At 42.7% G+C, this 16,469-nt stretch overlaps 1 protein-coding gene across 1 annotated transcript; it reads right to left on the reverse strand.

The window, feature by feature from the left end:
* Positions 1-4,644: 4,644 nt before the first annotated feature.
* On the reverse strand, positions 4,645-13,817 carry LOC144608274 (uncharacterized). Its single transcript, XM_078425883.1, has 5 exons — positions 13,732-13,817; positions 12,697-12,869; positions 10,613-11,146; positions 8,447-8,629; positions 4,645-7,397 (listed from the first exon to the last, which is right to left on the reverse strand). The coding sequence occupies exons 1-5, from the start codon at positions 13,815-13,817 to the stop codon at positions 6,301-6,303; spliced, it is 2,073 nt and encodes a 690-aa protein (XP_078282009.1). The 3' UTR covers positions 4,645-6,300.
* Between the last annotated feature and the right edge of the window lie 2,652 nt (positions 13,818-16,469).

A 16,469-nucleotide genomic window follows, 5' to 3' on the forward strand; every position in this document is an offset into this window, starting at 1 on the left:
CAGCTGCTTCAGATTGTGAAAGGGTTCAAAGGCATCGCTGGCAATGAAAGCAAGCTTGTTGTTAGACAAATCCAGCTCATAGAGGGCTCCCAGGCCGCAGAATGTGTCTGTGGATAGGTATTGGATGAGATTCCTAGATGCATTAAGTATTTTCAGCAGCCGCAGTGTTGCAAATATGCGTGGTGGGAGATAGGAGATCTTATTTGATTGCACATTTAATGTGTGAAGCGAGGCCAGGTCTGAAAACCAGGGTGCCTTCAGCACATCCAGATCATTTTGGAACAGGTTGAGTGTGGTCAGATTTGACAGGCCCCTGAAGGCTGAGCTTTCCACGTTGCAACTGGAGAGATTGTTTGCGGTGAGTTCCAGCAGCTGCAGGCTACTCTGTCCGCCCACTGACCCATAGAAGGCGTGGCTGGAAAGCGAGAGTCTGAACTCAGTGATGGACATGTAATGCAGGCTGGAGAAGTTCTGCAAAGCTCTTGGTTCAATCCTTGCGACTTGTGACAATCCTTGCCCCTGAAGCAAGATCGTTTGCATAGACTTTGGTAAATCTGTAAGCACTTACACAAAAGAGACAAGAGGATAAATTAATACTAATTTTCAGGAGCCATTTAGTTCCACTGGTCCCTGCTGACATTTCGCCTCCTCCCATCCTCCAGCTATCAGCATGACTGTCTAAACTTCCGCTTCCCAATCTCTGGCCGTCGACTACAATTGGCAGTGAAGGATCGACACTGGGTCGTGCAGGGGATTCAAAATTGATGAAAATTATAGCAAACGTTGATGGAAAAGCCCAGCAAAAGATATTAAACTGGTTTGACACAAAGCTTTGCTGCTCTTGTGCAACTTTTAGCGCACAACGAGCAGGAGAATTCAAGATCGTTGCAATATTCATTGCGTGTCTGTGACTGAATCCTTCCAGGATTTTCTAAGCCCGTGGATAGAATTCTTTCCCCTCTTATTTCATCCTTTAATTTTATTTTACTTTTTTTTTTAACTTAATGATTTAATTTTGTGATTGATAAAGGTTGCAAACCCAAATCATTTTGACAGAATTATCAATTCATCTAGCCACGCCATCTTAAAATAAATCTTTGGCCCAAAGGCCAAATTTTGCTCAAGGGTGATAGAGGCACTGGTCTGAACTATTCTCTCTCATACACTTATCCAAGGAACCCGCCTGTGCCTCCAACTCCTGCTGAAATCCCCACTTACCTGGTTGCAGTGAAGGCAGAGACTTACAATTGGCCACATCTTCAGCACAGGTGCAGAAGCTGGGACATTGTGGAGCAGCAGCCGACAGCAGCACTGCAACGACACACAGGAACACAAAAATATCTGTTGAGAGACACAAAAGGGACGTGGGAGTCTAGTGCCGATATGTAATCCACCATTTAATTAGATCTTAGCTAACCTTCACTTATTTCACCCACAACAGTTACAAAGATATTTCTTGTCTTTGGCCAAACCAAGGTCTATCACTTAATTTCCTATCTACAACTTACGGGGGGAGAGGAGAATTGTCAATTTCCACAGCTTTTGTCCAAGGAAATAAGCTTCCTGATATCACCTCCGTATTTAAGATTAGCCTCCTTATTCTGAAAATTTACAGTAACCAATTTAATGAGGTCATAACTTTAATGACATGAATTTAAGACTAGGCGGCCATATCAATGTTAATGGCTGATCTGACCCAAATTCCTGCCCAACTCCTCTTACCCAGTTTCTAAATGTGCAACTGCAACAGGATAACCCAATTCTTATGCTCAATGCCACAACAGGCGTACCAAATTCCACTTTTTCCTATCCCATCTACCTGTGTTACCATTTCAGGGAGCTATGTACTTGCACAAATAGGTCTCTCTGTACATCAACATTGCCAAGATTCCTGCCATTTACATGCCCTGTGACTGCCCAAAATGCTAGACCACACATTTACCTGGTTCCATCTTCCACTGCTCTGCCCATCTTACCAGCTGACCCATGTCCCACTTTCTTCACTACCTAGAACTCCACCAATTTTCATGTTGTCTGCAAACTCACTAATTACATCCCCTACATTCTCATCCAAGTCGTTTATATACATATACATTCAATACAACATAGATCCATTCAATACAACATCGATCCACCTCTGCCTCCTGTCACACAGCCAATTGGGACTGAGATACGAGGAATTGCACATGCTGGTTTACAAAAAACAAGACACAAAGTGCTGGAGTAACTTAGCAGGTCAGTTAGCATCTCTGGAGAACAGGGATAGACAATGTTTTGGGCCAGGACCTTTGTTCACACTGATTGTGGTGGGGGGGGAAGGAAAGCTGGAAGAGAGGAGGGGCAGGACAAAGCCTGGCCCGTGATTGGTGGATACGGGTGCGAGGGGGGGGGGGGGGGTGATAGGTAGATTTTTGGACAAAGGCCAGAGATAAAAAGACAAAAAGTGAGGAATAAGAATAGAAGAGGTGAAAATTGGAAAGCTGGAGGGAGGAATATAAGTGGAAGGGGAGCAAAGGGTGTAAGTCCAGGTGGGGCACAGAGAAGAGAGGGAGAAGGTGGGTTGTTCATAGGTCAGTTACCTAAAACTGCAGATTCAATGTTCAGTGTAACTGGGGCTGGGATTAGGTCCGGAATACCAACTTTCAGGAATGTGAGCAGGTTTGCTGCCAGAAATGGGGTGCTTACATATTTAAACACAGAACCCACTCAAAAACGTATTATACTACAGTAACGTAGAACAGTATCGCACAGGAACAGACCATTTGCCTCATAATGTCCATACCCAACATGATGCCAAGATAAACCAATCTTCTTAGCCCTGGCTTCCCTTCTAATCCACCTGCCTATGAAAGCCTCATACACCACTATTGTATCTGCCTCGACCACTCTTCCTGGCAGCGTGTTCCAAGCACCAATTGCTCTCTGTAAAAAAACTTGTACTGTACATCTACGCTAAAGTTTATTCCTCTAACCTTAAAGCTATTGTCTTCAGTGTTGGGCATTTCCACTCCAGGGAAAAAGTTCTGACCGTCTGCACTGTCTCTGCCTCTCATCATTTTATATACTTCAATCAGGTCTCCCCTCAGCCTCCAACACTCCTGGGAAAAACCATCTACGTTTATCCAATCTCTTAGCTAATACCTGTTAATCCAGGCAGCATCCTGATAAATCTTTTCTGCACCCCCTCCTAAGCCTCCACATCATTCCTGGAATGGGACAACATGTAAAAAAGTGATGCGCGCTTGTGTATAAATGTCTTGAAAAAACTGCAGAACCACAGAAATATGTGGAAATAATGAATATAAAGGTGGATTGTACTCACTGTTCATCTTTCTCCTATAAATGGTCATTTTACAGAATGGAATTCCATCAGGTTCTCCAAGACCATTCCAGATCTGTTCTCCACCATCTGCTGCTTCTGGTGATTGTTGTCTGATGGCAGGTGCCTGGGATTCTCAGTAACTGCAGCATTTATTCTCAGATGGTCTCTGCTTCAGTGCAGATGTTAATGAGTCATGTTACAAGATATAAACATTAACAGTGTTGACAACCCCTAGAGCGGCAGGAAGACAGGCAAATTGAGACTGGGCATGTGTCAGGACATGTCCTGATATTCTTAATTACTTTAGTTAATGAGTTAAATAACTGATCAGAACCTCAGGGAGCCTGGAGCACGAATCTGAAAACTTTAATGAGCAAATAGCTCTCCCACGGCACTGTTTAAGATCGTTGCTTAGTTGCTACACTGAGCTGTCTAAGGCGATAACTATCACATAGCAAAATCTGAGGTACATACCTAGTCAACCTGCTTTATCTTTTTAATGCCAGTTCCTCACCATTTCCTCACTATCACTTCAACCATAGGAGTTCGTCCTTTCTAATCACATCAATGGACTGCCAATATGGAGTAGAAGATTTACTTTAAAGCACTTTAGTTCAGATTCCCCTACAGAGAAAAGTGCCTTATCTGTGGAAGGGACCCACCACAATCATGATATGTCCATTCCGTATGCATGTCAATGCTGAGAACCATATTCTGCACTCTGTATCTTCCCATTTGCGGTACCTATCGTACTTAAGTTTAGGTTGATTGTATTATGTATGGGATTTATCTGATCCGATTGGACAGCATGCAAAACAAAGCTTTCCAATGCACCCCACATAGATCTAAACCCAAGTAATGTTATCAATCTTTTCGGCTGAAAGCTCAAGGGAGACTTTTAAAAACTAACCACCAAAATTATTTAAATAACTTTTTTTTTGCAGATGTGAGGATGGTGGGAAGTAAATGTTGGTGTTGGGGGGGCAGTGAGAGGAGGTGGGTTGGGGAAGGGGGAGGGGGGGATGAGAGAAAGAGAGAAGAAATGTTCCTGGGCAGTTTGATCAGGATTCTATCTCAATTACCATATGTTGAAGGAGACAAAAAAAAATCACTGCACAACACATTCCCCAGAAAGCCATACTTGCAATTTTCAAAGTTACTTTTGTATTGAAACAAGCTACACATGTAGTCAGGAGAAGAACTTATGAAGGAAAAGCACCAGCCACACTGAAGGTACAGTATATTGCAACAAAAGCAAATCATTTATTGTGAAGTAATACAGAAGTGATTACAAAAGAAAAACTAAAAGTTCCAACTCTTGCCTGTTACGATTCAGCATGCGTATTCATTTCAATTTTAAGGAAATACTAGCATTTTTCTAATATTTATTTCAAATCTATTCACCAATGAAAATTATTTTCATAATTAAAAATCTTCTACTATTAACATGATAAAAATTCAATTCACCAGCCCTTGCCTTCATAATCAGGGAATGTGCCATGCTGCCTCAGTTAGGATACATTTGATCGATTATAGTCCTAACATGAGCAACTGTTTACATTCAAGGGGCAAAGTAGTTTTCTAGGTGACCTGCAAATTTGACATAATTACTTTAACGCACAAATGAGGCAATTATTTTTCTCCCCGAAGGTCGAGAGTGACCAAAAAATTACTGAATTATCTCTCATACCCCAGTAAAGCAAGTCTGCTTTCCTTAACCAATCTGGAACATATGCGACTTTTGCCATAACAGCTCAGCTCCTCAACACAACACAGAGCCTCAACAGCAGCAAATGGGCAAACTTGTTACAGTTAATGAAACCAGATCCCATAAATGAATAAAAATTGTAATCATGAGCCACTCACTGCATGTTGAAAAGTGAAGTGCTTCTGGGCTTCTGGCTGCAGCTCATTGAATCTGTTGATGAATGTAGCCGTGGGGTTTGTTCACCAAGTGACAGAGGACAAAAGCTGCCAAATCTGCTAAGATTCTTTTTCTTAAAAAGCCAAAAATTTACCTGAAAATTGGGAGGAGCCATTTAACTTCAAAATATGGTAAAGATTTGGGCACATGCTGACGACTTCACTCAAGATTTTGACATTTTGAAAAGTAAAATGTTTATTATGCTAAAATAAAGAAACACTCCCCCTTGCATTTTCACTTGCCTGATCATGCCCTGTGTACTCTGCAGCTTATTCTCTCGTGCGCCCCTCAACTCTGCTGGAGTCTTTTGATATTTCCCTGCACTGGGGGTAATTTACAGTAGATAATTGATCTATCGGCATATCATTATGACGTGGGAGGGAAGCCATGGATCCAATGGAAAACCATTGTGCTCCAGTCAACCACCACATTTTGACTGAAACATACAAGATCCTGAAGGGATTGAATCTGAAGAGGGGATTAGACCGGAAATGTTGCCTGTCCATTCCCTCCACAGATGCAAAGTTCATCCAGCATTTTGCTCAAGATCCTCAAGGATCTGGGTGGGTCCTGGAATGTCCACTTGTGGGAGACTCTACAACAAAGGAGGGCAAGGAGTCTTTGCAAATCTTTCTCATAGGACAATGGAAACAACATTTTTAAATACTTGAGGCATTGGGTGATGTTCCATAAGCAAGGTTGGATGGTTACCATAGTTAGGCAGCAATGCAGAGGCGAGATTAAATCACGCTAGCCATGACGTTATGAATTGAAAGAGCAGGATTGAGGGTCTAATCCTGCTTCCAATTCACACATTTACATATTCATATGCACAACCTCTACATTTTTTTAAGCACATTTCAAATGCTGCAGCCCTATCATAATTCATACCACCCCAAGGACTATCAGGAGGATTGTCATTAGCCATTGACTATGATTAGTCATTGTACGACAGAGCATTTGACACGAATGGACAGACTTTCATCCAAAGAACTGAGGCTCACATCAAACTTGCCATCTAAATCTACAGATGATGGCCTGAAAGTTATGACATTCAATGGGTTATTTTGAATCGCTGGCTCTGTTTCCATCGTTCTCTGGTACGACGTCCTTGATTTTCCACAATTTCATGCAGAAGATTAACATAGCCATACTCGCTGTCCCAAGGACGATCATCACTGGTTGGCGAGCCGGTATCATCTGCTGTTTCACTGTTTGCTGTGGCTAGATCACATTTTGAGCCAGGAAGTGTCGCAGCCTGAGGGTTCAATTGGCCTTTTTTCACTCTATTCTCATCATTCTTTGGTCTCAAATCCTTTCCTCGGCCACCAACAAATCCTCTTCTGACTTGCGAGATATCTTCTTGACTTCCATCTTCCTCAGGCTTTTCACTTTCCCTGCCATATTGTCTTTCAGTCACACTGCTCACTGCACTGATTGAATCACACGTATCACCAGCATCTTCTTTACTCACCTTTGCTCTTGCCATTGAATTTTTCTCTGCATCGTGCCTACCATTCTTCACTGTCATAGTTAGAACTTGCTTCGCAGTGGGATTCACATTTGTGCAATTCATGCTATCATCAGTTGCCACTTTGGACAATGGTACAATTGTTCCTACAGGTTTGTCATTCCCATTCCTATCCCATTTTGTTACATACGACCCGTCCTGGTTCTGGACCAATGCTTTTGAATTGTTCACTGTTCCATAATCAAGAACTCCAGCAGACTGTCTGTCAAAGACTGTTGAGGATGGATCATACGTTTCCTGGCAAGGACTGGCATTGCACCTTGCTCTTTGCTCTTTACTTGTGACCATCTTGCCTTTTTCACTCTCCCATTCCTCAGTCAAACATTGAGACGTTGATGCATTTGTAATTGATATCTCTTGATTGTAATGTATTAATTCAGCCAGATCCTTGTGAGCAATTTCATTTACCTGTTGAACCCCTGCTCTTGTTGATGTTGTGTGTTTTTTGTTCCCATCCTCTCCCGAAATTGACCATCCTTCAGCATTAGATTTTAATTCCCGAGCCTCCTTTTCCAGGTCACTTTCCTGTTCTTTGCTTGTTTGTCTTCCTGGTATGATCTGCTTCTTTTCTTGTTTCCTTTTCAAAAGCAGAACTAGTAGAAGGGGAATGGAGAGCAGCCCTGAGAAAGCATAGTGAGAACGCAGTGGTTAGAGCTGAAATTTAAAAGCACTTCCATCACTTTCCAGAAAGAAAAAAAAAAGAAACTAGGGACAGAAAGGAAAACTGGCAAAGACTGATTTTTCACCTCCAGCTTTGCTTTGTTCTGTCCACATGGGATACAATGGACTGAACAAAGCAAACATATTTTCTGTAGGAGCCATTTATGCTTAATTCAGTTATTGTCATTGTGTTATGGCTATGTTTTAATATTTCTAGTTTATGTCTTTTTTGCCTGCATGTGGGTGTGACTTAATGCGTAATTGGGAGTGTCTAGATGGGAGGAGGCTAGTGTGTCGACAGAGGTTGTGGGTCAGTTTAGACTCGGTGGATGGTGAGCATACAGTTCTTTACCATGCGCTCGCACCGGTTATATTTGTAAGAACCATACGGTAATAACTGCAAGAATTTCTAGATATTGTTTGAAGAAGAAACAGTTGATAAAGTACGGAAACTGATGACTCTATGATTTGTGCTACTTTAATAAAACCAATTAATGAAGAAAAGGAGTTTGGAAGATTTGTTTTGTCATATCAGGGTGCGACGTGTGCGTAAGCTATAACTACATTTCATCCCCGAGAAGTAATGGCTATCGAAGTGGGATTTCGAGATGGTATAGAAACTGCCATTACATTTTCTTTTCCCGATGTCATTGGCATTTGGGCACAGTGCCATTTGTGCAAAGTGAATGCAGCAAAGAGAAGCTGGGACATGTCTGCCCATCCCTGTGCCACTATGTGCACTCCAATCCAATGGCTCCAAGAGGAGAAGATGGAAAATTTGACTTCACCCCTCTCTTTCACTCAAAAAACTTAAGAATTCACAAAATTGAAAATAGAAACTTTGCAATGGTGGGGGAGGTGCAGAACAGAGATACTAACTGGAGATTGAACTGGTTCGTCCATCCCCATCAGCTAATGTGTTATTCACAGGGAAAAAACTGATAACCAAATGAGTTTAAATGAAATGTTACACAAAGTCTAGCATACAATAAACATTTGTAAAACATACCTAGCAGCCCAAGTAATTTAGGAAGCCGTTTCTCAGAAGGAAGGTGTTGATAAGACTGGATTGTACTTGCCGTTGTCTCACAGCCAAAATCAGATATATTCCAGACTGGGGTTCCCAGCAAGTTGGGAGGATCAAGGCAAGTAACAGAATACTTGTCGTCAAGAATAGATTTATTCATAAAGTCTGGAAATATTAAAGGTCAAATTATTGAGATAGCTGTACTGGAACACTATAAAGATACATTAAAAATAAAAACAGTAAACTCATCGGGCATTGATATCGACATAAAATTCGGACTTTACGACACCTACAACTTCCACAGGTGTTGCCTCAACCTGTTGAGCATTTCTAGTAACTAAAAATGTTTTGCATTTGGTTTCCCATTCTTTCAAGATATATTCATACCTGCATTTATGTCATGGATCATTTTTGCATTTATTCAACGATTATACAAGAAAGAGAAGCAAGAAATAGCTAAACAGTACTTCCCCCTCTCACAATGAGATCTTTTACCTCGAGTCCAGTTACCTCACCAATCTCCATATTTCTTGGTTCCCTGAACATTCAAATACTTGCTAAATTTGAAACTTAGAACTGTTCATTATTTAGCAAAATATGTTATATTGAATCACATTGTGAATCTTTTAACATGGTAGAAGAACAGTACAACCTTTACCTCACTGATCTAACTATTTAGAGGAAGGAATTAACGATATACAAGTTGAGTTCAAACCTCAACACGGCACCAAGGAGAATTTCAAAATCAAGATCATTAATTTAGTAAATCTAAAATAAATATCAATAATTGTGATCATCAATAAACTTGGTCATAATTACAAAATGATCTTTCCATTCTTATCTGGCCAAAATTTCATGCAGCCAGACAGGATTATACAACAAACAGACAGATGCTGGAATCGAGCAAAACACAAAGTGCTGGAGGAATTCAGTGGTTCAGGCAACATCTGTTGAGGGAAATGGACAGACAATGTTTTGGATCGGGACCCTTCTTCGGAGTGATTGGAGTGGAGGTGGGGTGGGGAAGGGGTTGGGAAAGGAAGAGAGGTAAAGAGGTGGGGGCGAGACAAAGCCTGGTAAATGCTGTACCTGGTGGGTACAGGTGAAGGGGTGATGCTAGATCGGTGCAGTAAGTGACAAAAGCTCGAGGTGAAAAGGAGACAAAAGTGTGTCAGATAAGGAGAGGAGTGAAATGTGAATCCAGAGGGTGGGTCACAGTTTAAGAATAAGGGGTTTAAGAATAAGGGGTTTAAGAATAAGTGAAAAGGAAAAACCTTTTCACTGAGGAAAAACCTTTTCACTGAGAGTTGTGAATCTGGAGTTCTCTGTCTCAGAAGGCAGTGGAGGCCAATTCTCTGGATGCTTTCAAGAGAGTGTTAAATAGAGCTCTGAAAGATAGCGGAGTCAAGGGATATGGGGAGAAGGCAGAAACGGGGTATTGATTGTGGATGATCAGCCATGATCACACTGCATAGCGGTGCTGGCTCGAAGGGCTAAATAGCCTACTCCTACACCTATTGTCTATTGATATGTGTGGAAGGGGGGGGGGGGGAGGAGAGGAGAAATAAGGGGAATAAAAGGAAAATATGGGATGTAGGGATGGGAGATGAGTGTACAAAGGAGAGGAACTAAACAGGGTAACTGGTGAGTGGGTGAAATAGGAGCACATTGGGGTGGAGAAGGGACATGGGAAAGAGAGGAGGCTTAGGGTTATGATATAGCATGAAATGACACAATTCATTGCTCATTTCATTGGACTGTAAGTTGCCCAAGAGGAAAATGATGTGCTATTGCATGCGGCAATGGAGGAGTCCCATGGACAGAGAAGTTGGCATCGGAATGGGAAGGGGTGTTAAAATGGTTCACGACCAGCAGTTTCAGCAGAATGTGATAGAATATCTCTACTAAGGTTGACCTGAAGTGACTCAGTAAGCATTCAATTGTTCCCAAGCTTTATGTTGAAAGGCAGTAAGAATAAAGATGGGGAGGCCTCCTTACATGGATAAAGTCACGTTCAACTGCTACAGTTTTGCCGTCAACTGCTAAATATTTCTAACACCTACAATATTTCGCACTTTAACTTCCGAATCGGCCCAGATTGTAGGAAGTCAGCAAGAATCACATAATCAGTCCATTAAAAGCAATTACCTCTGAGGAAGATTGCCAAATCAGCAAGTTCACAGGTGCAACACCAAGGATTGTCCTGGAGACCAAGCCTCTTGGGATGAAAGTCTACAAATGTCTGTATCCTCAGCAAGGTCAGGTTATTATTGGAAAGATTAAGGAAGGACAGCTTCAAATTATTCCTGAAACTCTGGTCTGCTATGGTTCTTATCATATTTTGAGAAAGATCAAGTTCGGCCAGATTGGTAAAGTTGGACAGGGTGGTCACATCAATGGCGCAAATTCTGTTTCTGACCAAAGAAAGTTTAACCAGCCTTGCAGGGCTGGTGAACCAGGAGGCACTGATGGTAGACAGTTTATTGTTGTCTAGAATCAGGACAGTTACGCTAAGGAAAGAATTGAAAGCTCCTTGCTCGATATTTGTGACATCACTGTCGACGATCGTTAGGTTGGTGACAGAGGAGAGGCTTGAGCTGTTGAACATGGTGCTGTTGATGGGTCCAATCCCACTCCCCACTTTGAACAAAAGGTGTTTCACGTTGGTAGGATACAATGAAGCTGAAAGACAAAGTGTTTTGAAAGTCACAAGTTTTAATGGCGAAGGAAAGAAGCTTCATTACTTGGGCTTCAACAAGCCCCCAAAAATTCTAAAAATGGGTTTCACATGTAACATTGCAGACAGAATTTTCACTGGTAACATTGCGTTGCTAATGACAGAAGCCAGATTAAGACTCGCAACAAACAGTAGGTAACAAGTGCACAATTAACAATGGCATTGCTAGTAACATCCATTTTTCATGAACAGAAATAACAAGACAAAATGTTGTTGCTGCTTTTGAATACAAGAAGCAGATTCAGAAGAAGCCCATTTCGCTCACTGGGCATTTTTCACCACTCGGTAAAAACCAATACCTCAAAATCATTTTCCTGCCCGCCCCCCATGCCCTTTGATAGCTTAAATTTGCACCACCAAATTAATGTCTGAAATCACATTCTGTGGCATAGGAAAATCCAAACATTTACCAATATCTGAGAGAAGAAATTTCTCCTCATTTCAGGAATGAAAGTCCTTCCCTTATTTTGAGATTATTATTCCCATGTAAAATCCTCAACAGAAAAAAATATCCTCGCTGCATTTATCCTACACAGCTTTTTATAAATGCAAGTTCCAATAAGGTGCTCTCATTCTCTGAACTCTTTATTTTTTTTAAAAACATAGTTTATTCATTCCCTTCACATGACAGACTGTTGGTTGAATGAATTGAAACATACAACATGGAAACAGGTCCTTTGGCCCACCCAGTTCACAATGGCCATCGACCCACCCGTTCACACTAATTCTACATTATCCCACTTTCGCAACTATGCCCCCACACACTAGGGGCAAATACAGAGAGTAATTAACCTATAAATTGGTTCAGGATCAAAGCCAGGTCTCTGGTGCTGTGAAGCATCAGCTCTACAAGATGCACTTCTGTGCCACCCTTCCAGGCACCCGCCAGGCAAATTTGGACGACATTCCCTCCATAACAAGGCCAATCTACTCAGAAAGAGTACACAGTATTTAAAAATTGTAGACAAACACCACACCACCATCGACCAATAAAAGTGGAGCAAATTCTCCAGAAATATTTAGTGCATGCAAGATAATTATATCTGGATTTTTAAAATGCAGCGACGCCAAGCCAACCATCCAACACTCTCTCGCACTCATCCCATTTTATTTTCTCACCTTCCATCAACTCCCCGCCCCAACCCTTCCATTAACCTGCACAGTAAGAACACAAGCGGCAAATTAACCAAGCAACCCCTGCTGGGAGGAAACCAGAGGAACCCCCATATGGCCAGAGAGACAAACTCTACAGAGATGAGTAGGAGCCAGGATTGAACCCAGGCCGCAGTGGTGGTGTGAGACACGAGCTCTAACAGCTATGCTTTCTGTGCTTTCGTTTCATGCACTTTAACAGTGTGGTCGGCGAGATTGATAGGATTCAACCCATCACTCTCCCCTCTGCTGAGGATTGGCATTGCTCCTCTTGTGCGTAAAGGTCTGGACAGACTTTGAAATTAAATGCGTTTGCCTGATTACAGTACACAGTTGTACTCACCGTGCGGTATAATGGTGCAGAGGTACACATTCTTATTTACGCCGACGCATGGATCACTGGCCTCGCACGTTGAATGAAGCAGATTCCAAGCATAAAGCGCTGACAGCAATACTGGGAAGAAAAATAGGACAACATTGATCAACAGGGAATGCGAGGTTGACGTGAATGAGAAGCTGCGGGTGTCAGATGGGGTGGGGGTTGTTTTCACTCATTTCACCCAGTGTTAACCTCATTCGGGCATATATTACCCCTTGTTACTAGCGGCGCGACCAACTCAGAGAAAGCCCTGACACATGGGCATCACCGTGCGGACTGGAGAGGGTGGTGGGAATGAACTGGTCGCCACACCGGATCGCCTCTTCAACTGCCTCTGATGGCGAGCACTCCCCCTTTCACGCGAGTCCACTGACTCAGTTCCTCGGGGCAGGTCCAAGCTATATGGTCCAAACTGTTTGGACACGTGTTTCGGAGGCACAGTGAATTGCAGATGCTGGAATCGTCAGCAAAACACAAAGTGCTGGAGGAATTCAGCCGGTCAGGCAGCATCTGTGGAGGGAAATGGACAGACGACGTTTCGGATGGGGACCATTCTTCAGACTGGGGAGAGGAAGTCTGGAAAAGAGTCAGAGCCCTCGACCCAACTCGTCCAAGATCCCCTGCCCACGCTGGTCCTCATTGCCCGGGTTTGGCTCACTCGCTCTAAACATTTCCCGTTCATGTCCCGTCCATGCGACTTCTAAATGCTGACAACGAGGAGTTTAATTGTTAAGTGGACGGTTGTCGATATATACGACAATTAAACCCTCTTGACTCTCGATCTGTGGAGGGACTGCAGAAAGATCGAGTCTGAGGAAGGGTCCCGACCCGAAACATCGTCAGTCCATTCCCTCTAGGCTAGGGATGCTGCCCGAATGACTGAGTTACTCCGGCACGGTGGGTGCATCTATCAGTACATCCATCAGGAGTGGGTGCATTCTAGTAGAGTTTCAAACAGCGTTATACTAAAATTTAATCGGTAAAAGAACAAGTACTTACAGTTCGAGTTTCGCGTTCGAACGGTTGCCTGCGGCATCTGGAACATCTGGAGAAAGTTGGATAATGCCGTAATCACATCTGGACATGCAACCGGCTTAAAACTCCCAACAGACTCTGAAGAACCAGTGGTCTGTCTCTTGATTCCAAAGCGTCAGGACTTGTTTTAACACGTGCATGTTTACATGGGCTATTAGAGTCCACGAGCAGCGGTGTGTGTCCATTAACGGCAGGGGACATGCTACAAACCCACACGCCGAGGTGGGTAAAGTTGCTATGCTCTGTTACACTTTAAAAGGTACTGATCTTTGTGCACGGTTTTGGTTGAGAAGTCAGTAGTGATTGCCTCCCAGGGATGCTGTAATATTGCAACTCATCAACATAAATCTATCGCTCAAACTGCAAGAAAAATGTATCGTTGTACTAAAAAAAAAAACTCGCTGCCGTCGGAACGGAAAACAAATCTCACTCTGGGCGAGCAGCGGGGATTTTATGGTCATGGACTGATTCACCCCCACCCCAATCATGTGCCCAGCTTCATCAGAAACACCAGCACATCCTCAGAGTTCCCAGCTATTATTTCAATAACTCTCCATCCATTTACTCTTTTTAACTTCCAGCATTGTTTGTAATCACTTTTGGGAGTCTGTGTTAATTATTTTCTGAACTTAATATGGGTCAGACACAAGTGAAGAACTATTTATATTACACACAGTGTCCAGTAAAATATCTTAGTGGAGGGACAGATCTACTTCAAACTCGACCAAACATCCAATCTTAAAGAAATTAAGTATCTATTTTAAGGAGATCATAAGGCATAGGAGCAGAATTATGCCAGTCAGTCCATCGAGTCTGCTCCACCATTCCATCATGGCTGGTCTATTTTTCCCCCTTAACCACATTCTCCTGGCTTCTTTCTCGTTGTAACATTTGACGTCATTACTAATCAAAAACCTATCAATCTCCGCTTTAAAAATATCCAATGACTTTGCCTCCGCAATGAATTCCACAGATTAACCACTCTGGCTAAATAAATTCCTCCTCATCTCCATTATAAATGTATGCCCATTTTATTCCGAGGCTGTGCCCTCTGGTCCTAGACTCTACCACTCCATCCTCTCCACGTCTACTCTATCTAGGCCTTTCATTGTTCGGTAGCTTTAACTGAGAATATTTACTTTGGATTATAATGCCTCCTAGTGTAAATAGAAACGTCTGAATAAAATTGTGGGAAATAGCTTAAATATATACATTTTCTAATAAAGGTAGATATTTCATTAGTTAATAACTATTAAAAAAAGTTCTCCCTGTCTCCAATTAGCACCATTCAAGAGAGAGCTAGATAGAGCTCTTAAGGATAGCGGAGTCAGGGGGTATGGGGAGAAAGCAGGAACGGGGTACTGATTGAGAATGATCAGCCATGATCACATTGAATGGCGGTGCTAGCTCGAAGGGCCGAATGGCCTACTCCTGTGTCTATTGTCATCCAAGAATGTGATCAGTTCCATCATCGTTGATAAACAGCAGTGACTAGAACATGGGAGCTCTATGATCCCTACTCCTAAACATTACTATCAATAATTATTTGCCTACTAAAATGCAACCAATTTCAAAATCAATGCAAAATCTGCCTGCCTGGCATAGAAAGATTCTCATTAAAGTCTGTTTGACATTTTGTCATTTTTTAAAATGTATTAATTAGGCAAGCTGTATCCACTAATCACTCAATCAGGTGTACCTTTCTTTTCTGAAAACTGTTCGAAGTGTCAGTAATTGGGACAATGATGGCTTAATTGGTAACAGACGGGCATTTAAGTGAAAAAGATTGAAGCCCCACTGCAGAAACCAGAGCACAAAATTCCACACTGATTACAAGATTTGTTAACAATTAACACATCCTTTTCCACGACTTCGCAGCAACCTAATGAAATGTTAGTTTGGCTCAATGGTAACACTTCACCTCTCAGCCAAAAGATTAATCCTGTGTAACATAAAACTAGCGAGCATTGATGGCATTCTGTGTGGTAACTGCACAGGGACCACGAGAGTCAAAGCACAAATGATTAACCTTTTAGGAGATGCAACACCTGTCCCTTTACCTCCCCCCTTGACTCCATCCAAGGACCTAAACAGTCTTTCCAGGTGAGACCGAGGTTCACCTGTACCTCCTCCAACCTCATCTATTGTATCCTCTGCTCTAGATGTCAATTTCTCTACATCGGCGAGACCAAACGCAGGCTCGGCGATCGTTTCGCTCAATACCGTCGCTCAGTCCGCCTTAACCAACCTGATCTCCCGGTGGCTGAGCACTTCAACTCCCCCTCCTAGTCTGACCTTTCTGTCATGGGTCTCCTCCAGTGCCATAGTGAGGCCCACCGGAAATTGGAGGAACAGCACCTCATATTTCGCTTGGGCAGCTTGCAGCCCAACGGTATGAACATTGACTTGTCCAACTTTAGATAGTTCCTCTCTCTCTTTTTCCCCCTCCCCTTCCCAGTTATCCCACTGTCTTCCTGTCTCCGCATATATCCTTTCTTTGTCCCGCCCCCGACATCAGTCTGAAGGGTCTCGACCCGAAACGTCACCCATTCCCTCTCTCCTAGATGCTGCCTGACCTGCTGAGTTACTCCAGCATTTTGTGATACCTTTGATTTGTACTAGCATCTGCAGTTATTTTCCTACAATGATTAATCTGTGCTCTTCTCTTGTGCTTCCCTCTGCTTTGCCATGGGTCACTTGGT

This window comes from Rhinoraja longicauda, chromosome 31, assembly GCF_053455715.1.
Source record: "Rhinoraja longicauda isolate Sanriku21f chromosome 31, sRhiLon1.1, whole genome shotgun sequence".
Classification (NCBI taxonomy): Eukaryota; Metazoa; Chordata; class Chondrichthyes; order Rajiformes; family Arhynchobatidae; genus Rhinoraja; species Rhinoraja longicauda.

Coding starts and splice junctions, on each gene's coding strand:
- LOC144608274 (XM_078425883.1), bottom strand. CDS start 13,817: ATGTCCAGATGTGATTACGGCATTATCCAACTTTCTCCAGATGTTCCA. Junction 8,630..10,612: donor TTTGGCAATCTTCCTCAGAG/GTAATTGCTTTT, acceptor TAATATTTCCAG/ACTTTATGAATAAATCTATT. Junction 7,398..8,446: donor TAAATTACTTGGGCTGCTAG/GTATGTTTTACA, acceptor ATGCTTTCTCAG/GGCTGCTCTCCATTCCCCTT.